The sequence below is a fragment of the Megalobrama amblycephala genome, linkage group LG17 (genome assembly GCF_018812025.1).
Source record: "Megalobrama amblycephala isolate DHTTF-2021 linkage group LG17, ASM1881202v1, whole genome shotgun sequence".
In the NCBI taxonomy this organism is placed as follows: domain Eukaryota; kingdom Metazoa; phylum Chordata; class Actinopteri; order Cypriniformes; family Xenocyprididae; genus Megalobrama; species Megalobrama amblycephala.
The window spans coordinates 2,723,768-2,730,693 of record NC_063060.1 but is presented as its reverse complement, the minus strand read 5'-3'; the positions used below and the strand labels follow the sequence as shown (position 1 = coordinate 2,730,693).

At 35.1% G+C, this 6,926-nt stretch overlaps 1 protein-coding gene across 1 annotated transcript; it reads left to right on the top strand.

The window, feature by feature from the left end:
- The first annotated feature begins 2,118 nt into the window (after positions 1–2,118).
- LOC125251332 (pollen-specific leucine-rich repeat extensin-like protein 1) lies at positions 2,119–5,827 on the top strand. The gene is made up of 5 exons (XM_048164322.1): positions 2,119–2,262; positions 2,723–2,834; positions 3,339–3,439; positions 4,540–4,651; positions 5,188–5,827. The coding sequence occupies exons 1-5, from the start codon at positions 2,202–2,204 to the stop codon at positions 5,819–5,821; spliced, it is 1,020 nt and encodes a 339-aa protein (XP_048020279.1). The 5' UTR covers positions 2,119–2,201; the 3' UTR covers positions 5,822–5,827.
- The last annotated feature ends 1,099 nt before the right edge of the window (positions 5,828–6,926 follow it).

Below are 6,926 nucleotides of genomic sequence, written 5' to 3'. Positions count from 1 at the left end.
GTTTGGAACCACTAAGATTTTTAATGTTTTTAAAAGAAGTTTCGTCTGCTCACCAAGGCTACATTTATTTAATTAAAAATACAGTAAAAAACAGTAATATTGTGAAATATTATTACAATTTAAAATAACTGTGTACTATTTAAATATATTTGACAAAGTAATTTATTCCTGTGATGCAAAGCTCAATTTTCAGCATCGTTACTCCAGTCTTCAGTGTCACATGATCCTTCAGAAATCATTCTAATATGCTGATTTGCTGCTCAAGAAACATTTATGATTATTTTCAATGTTGAAAACAGTTGTGTACTTTTTTTTTCAGGATTCCTTGATGAATAGAAAGTTCAAAAGAACAGCATTTATCTGAAATACAAAGATTCTGTAGCATTAAACACTACCGTTCAAAAGTTTGGGGTCAGTAAGAATTTTTATTTTTTATTTTTTTGAAAAGAAATTAAAGAAATGAATACTTTTATTCAGCAAGGATGCATTAAATCAATCAAAAGTGGCAGTAAAGACATTTATAATGTTACAAAAGATTAGATTTCAGATAAACACTGTTCTTTTGAACTTTCTATTCATCAAATAATCCTGAAAAAAAATATTGTACACAAATATTTTGTACAATTGTACACATTAAATGTTTCTTGAGCAGCAGATCAGCATATTAGAATGATTTCTGAAGGATCATGTGACACTGAAGACTGGAGTTATGATGCTGAAAATTCAGCTTTGCATCACAGGAATAAATTACTTTGTGAAATATATTCAAATAGAAAACAGTTATTTTAAATTGTAATAATATTTCACAATATTACTGTTTTTTACTGTATTTTTAATTAAATAAATGTAGCCTTGGTGAGCAGACGAAACTTCTTTTAAAAACATTAAAAATCTTAGTGGTTCCAAACTTTTGGACTGTACTGTATATAAATGACATTTCTATATATTTGAAATAAAATATATACATTGTACTTAATGTCAGCTTCCTTATTTTGCTCAAGATAATGATTTATTAAGTCCACAAGTCATAAAAACAGGAAACTATGGCTCTAACTACAGCTCGAGAGCTGTCGTTTCAACCACACAAGTTTGCGATGCATTTCTTACATCACCAGACTAATCTGCACAGTACTTCAGACCGTAATGGAAACACAGACAGCAACAGGTCTGGGGGGAAAAAAGTTCCTGGGACAAACTGTTCCGGATAATTTTGGTGGAAACCAGGGTTTACCTGTTCTCCGGCCTCTATCTCCAGCAATTCCCTCAAGTGATCATTCTCCAACTTCTTCCTCTCCCTTGTGTCTCCTATGTTCACCTGCAAGTAACCAAACCGTTATATTTACCAAACCAGACAAGGTGTGTGCATTAAACCTGACGTCACCATTTTTCACAAATTTCCAATTTTGTAGTTTACACAGAGAGGATAACGGTATTGTTTTTTTAAAACTTTCCACTTCACACTTGTTTTTGCGGTGCATTATGGGATTGAATGAGTGCACTCGACTAGATAACATCCACTATGGTTTCGGACACCACTACAAATGGCTGTCCCCTGAAATAGTGCCCAATTTAAGGGTATAGGAGGCGATTTGGGACACAGACAATTCTGATCATTTTGAGAATTGGGTTCCAGTGATTGTAAAAAAAAAAAAAAAATGAAATAAAAACTGTAGACCTATTTTGGATTTTGCAATTGAGAATACACTTCCAATTATAACATTATCCAGTAGATACAGGCAATAAATATAACCATTTTTCATGCATCCAAAGGACTACCTGATGAAGGATGGCCTGTATAAGTGGGATTTTCCACATCCTACGTGGAAGTTGCATTCTTTGTATGGTCCTGAAATGTATTGATTAAAAATATGTTTAATTTCAGCTGTTATTTAGAAACAAAATATGCAAGAAGCCTTTTCTGTCAAAACATCTTATTCACAACTTCCGCTATATGATCAGGAAATGAAAGTAGTGATTCATATTTTTTCCTCATATTTTGACATCTTTGTGCAACAGTTTCGGGAAAGGAACAACTGTAGAAGGATGACTTAGCTCTTTCCAGCTGTTGTTGAATGAAATTTGAGATGTGGGCGTGATTTACCCATTATTTGTCAACATTTCCCTCATTATTGTAAGCGTATCTAGTGAAGTGGTTCATGATTTTGAGTAAAGTAATTGTAAAGTAAAGATACTGGAATATCATGCGGTTTAGCATCTTCATCATCGTTCTGCTGGGCTTCATCAACTTCACACTGGCTCAAGGTAAAACACCTCATATGAAGTAGATATTTGAGATGCCTTATGCAAAATGATTTTAGAAATGTCAATGCTGAATTATAAAAAACATACTGGAACATACTGAAGTATAAAGTAGTTCAACTGCATACAGTTTTGGGTTGGGTATAGTTAACTAAAACTACATAAAAAAAATGTTATTTGAAGTAAAATAAAGTTTAAATGAAATAAAATAAAATAAAATACATTTATTTCAGCTAGTTACCAAAGGAACATTTCTCATTTTTATTTAGTTTCACTTGATGTAGTAAAACAACTAAACAAATAATAATAATAAACTATATATACATATTTTAAATAATAATAATAATAATAATGACAAAAACAACAAAATTACTAAAAGGAACTATAAAAATAAAAATTAAAAACTCTAGTTTTGTGTCAATGTTTATCAGCATGTGTAATGTCTTTGTCATGTGTCTCTCAGTTAAGGGCTGCTGTCAGAACTATGTCTCTAAAATTAGACTCTTTGAAAAGAAAAGAGTGACCAGCTACAGAATACAAGAGAGGGGCAAACACTGCACGTTACCTGCTGTCATGTAAGAAACACCACATACATTCTGTTCAAAAGTTTGGGATTGGTCAGATTTTTTAATGTTTTTAAAAAAAGAGGTTTTGTCTGCTCACCAAGGCTGCATTTATTTGATCCAAAATATAGTAAAAACTGTAATTTTGTGAAATTTTATTACAATTTAAACTGTTTTCTTTGTGAATATTTTGTAAATTATAATTTATTCCTGTGATCAAAGCTGAATTTTCAGCAACATTACTCCAGTCTTCAGTGTCACACGATCCTTCAGGAATCACTCTAATATGCTGATTTGCTGCTCAAAAAACTTTTCAGATTTTTCATGATTTTTTGATGAATTGAAAGTATAAAAAAAAAAAAAAAAAAAAAAAAAAAAAAATTTTTTGTAAAATTCTAGACTGCTGTTCAAAAGTTCGGGGTCACTAAGAATTGCAAAAGCTTTCTATATGGCTTTTATGTGTGATCCTTTCAACCATCACAGTTCATGATGTTTACTGCAATTCTCTCTCCGCAGCTTCAGATTGGATCATTCCGAGTTTTGTGCTGACCCTAGAGAGCATTGGGTCCACAATCTCATGAGGAGGGTGAACAAATTGTTTCCAGGGTCGTTTATGGGTAAGAAGCTGCAAAATAGTGCAGATTATGAATTTCTTGCCAAAAATATTTGAATGATTTAGAAAGAGTGTTTGAGAATGAAATGTATTCATTCAAAATTAAGATATTTTTCTAATGGAGAAAAAGGCTTTCTTTGAAACAGCAGACATATCTGAACAGTAATGAACCAAATGGATTGATTATAATAAGTTATGTAATATTCTAAACAAAATAAACAATATATGAACAAACATAAACCAGGAACAAGGAGAACAGGAATAGGAATATGCATGAACAAACCTACAGCAAACATCGACTGACAAAGAACATTGGAAACAAGGGCTTTATATACATAGGGAGCTAATAAGAAAACAAGACACACCTGGGAACAATCAGGCTACAAGGGACTACAAACATGGAACCAGGGAGAGGCAACAGGAAGTTTAAAAAAGTGCAGATGAGACATAAAAGTAAAATGAAAAGTAGTTCTGGCTATTTTTTAAACTAAAGAAGTTTAAATTCATTTAAAAGATTAAATTACAGACACTTCATTTTCTGTTGTTGAGCTCTTATGGAAAATAATATATAAAAATAAATAATAAAAATAATAACAATAGAAAAATCCTGAAAAAACCCCAACAAAACAAAACTGGGGTGCGTTTCCCGAAAGCATCGTTGGTGAACCATGGTCGTAAGTCCCATTGAACTCTAATGGTAACGACGGAACTTGCGACCATAGTTCGCTTCGGGAAACGCACCCCTGGACGGTGTTCATGTTCCTCTAAAGATGTTGTAAAACTCAGTCTCACTGGTTATTGAACATTTTGTTTTCTTTGCAGTGTAAATCTCATCTCTCAAACACTTGTGTACTTTTAATAGTCACTGAATTCACTTTCACTTCTGTGAAAATCATCTGGGAGGCTCTGCTTACAGTCCTTATATCTGTTGGTTTTCCATCTTTTCATTGCATATCATCATTTGCTGATATTTACGATTTTATGATGTGAGGTGATACAGTCACAAAATCATCTGTCTCTAGTGAACTATAAAAGTAATCGTATTGCATGTGAGTTTGGGTCAATGCATGTTAACACATAATGTCTTTGTTGTGTGTCTCTTAGATGGTGGCTGCTGTCTGCAGTATGCCACGAGTGTTAAACTGTCCACAAGGAATAGAGTGACCAGCTACAGAAGACAAAATCCGAGCAGACGCTGCAGGATCGCTGCTATTGTGTAAGATACCCGTCTGTATATGTAGCTCTATGAAAGTGGTATGAAATTTGTACATACAGTATGAATCAAATCTGACTGTTATAAAGAAATTGCAAGTAATCTAAAGAAATTAAGTTTCTCATGATGAGCTCTATTATTTTCTATCCACTGGACACACACACATCCACCATTTCTATCCAGATGTTAGCTACCCCAAAACAGAAAGTTTTAGGATTAATTTTACTTTTTATTCAGATTGTTACGCTGATGATATCATTTGGAATGAAAATTTTTAGGTGAAATTAGAATTTCTTTTTCTTACTTATTTAAATAATTCTCATATTCATATATATTTTCGATATGGGAAATGTGTCCATAAGATGTTTAGGCCCAGAGTGTGTGACTGTGAAATAATTACTAGATAAATTAATTCACATTACTGGAGAGCAAATGAGAGAGGGGTGCAATAAAATGCCTTGAACCACAGTAAATATTAGAAACTTTTATGATTCTTTCAGACATCACAATTAATGATGTTTAATGCAATTGTCCTGCAGATTCACATTGGAAAATGATCAGGAGTTCTGTGCTGATCCCATGGAAAGATGGGTCAATTCTCTCATGCAGAGGCTGGACGGGCTGTCAGATGGGTGGCCTGTGTGGTTTCCGGAGCCTCCGAGGCCTCCAAGGCCTCCGAGCCCTCCAAGGCCTCCAAGGCCTCTGGTGCCTTCGAGGCCTCAGACACTTCCGGTGATTCCGGTGCATCCAAAGCCTCAGAGGCCTGTGGTGCCTCCAAAGCCTCAGAGGCCTGTGGTGCCTTCAAAGCCTCAAACTACTGCAATGCCTCAAAGGCCAGAAATGCCTGAAATGCCTCAAATGTCTGAAATTCCTGAAATCCCTCGAATGACTGAAATGTCTGAAATGCCTCAAACAACTGAAATGCCTAAAAAACCTCAAACAACTGAAATTCTTCAAACGACTGAAAATTCTGAAATGCCTCGAACAACTGAAATGCCTAAAATTTCTCAAACAACTGATATCCCTCGAATGACTGAAATGCCTCGAACAACTGAAATGCCTGAAGTGTCTCAAACGACTGAAATGCCTGAAATCCCTCAAAGGACTAAAACGCCTGAAATCCCTCGAACAACTGAAATGCCTAAAATCTCTCGAACTACTAAAATGCCCTGAATGACTGAAATGCCCGAAATTCCTCAAACTAATGAAATGCCTCGAACAACTGAAATGCCTAAAATTTCTCGAATGACTGAAATCCCTCGAATGACTGAAATGCCTCGAACAACTGAAATGCCTGAAGTGTCTCAAACGACTGAAATGCCTGAAATCCCTCAAAGGACTAAAATGCCTGAAATCCCTCGAACGACCGAAATGTCTGAAATGCCTCGAACAACTGAAATGCCTAAAATCTCTCGAACTACTAAAATACCTCGAATGACTGAAATGCCTGAAATTCCTCAAACTAATGAAATGCCTCGAACAACTGAAATGCCTAAAATTTCTCGAACGACTGAAATCCTTCGAATGACTGAAATGCCTCAAACAACTGAAATGCCTGAAGTGTCTCAAACGACTGAAATGCCTGAAATCCCTCAAAGGACTAAAATGCCTGAAATCCCTCGAATGACTGAAATGTCTGAAATGCCTCAAACAACTGAAATGCCTAAAATACCTCAAACAACTGAAATTCCTCAAACGACTGAAAATTCTGAAATGCCTCGAACAACTGAAATGCCTAAAATCTCTCGAACTACTAAAATGCCTCGAATGACTGAAATGCCTGAAATTCCTCAAACTAATGAAATGCCTCGAACAACTGAAATGCCTAAAATTTCTCGAACGACTGAAATCCCTCAAATGACTGAAATGCCTCGAACAACTGAAATGCCTGAAATCCCTCAAAGGACTAAAATGCCTGAAATCCCTCGAACGACTGAAATGCCTGAAATTCCTGAAATTCCTCAAACTAATGAAATGCCTCGAACAACTGAATTGCCTAAAATTTCTCGAACGACTGAAATCCCTCGAATGACTGAAATGCCTCAAACAACTGAAATGCCTGAAGTGTCTCAAATGACTGAAATGCCTGAAATCCCTCAAAGGACTAAAATGCCTGAAATCCCTCAAACGACTGAAATGTCTGAAATGCCTCAAACAACTGAAATGCCTAAAATACCTCAAACAACTGAAATTCCTCAAACGACTGAAAATTCTGAAATGCCTCGAACAACTGAAATGCCTAAAATCTCTCGAACTACTAAAATGCCTCGAATGACTG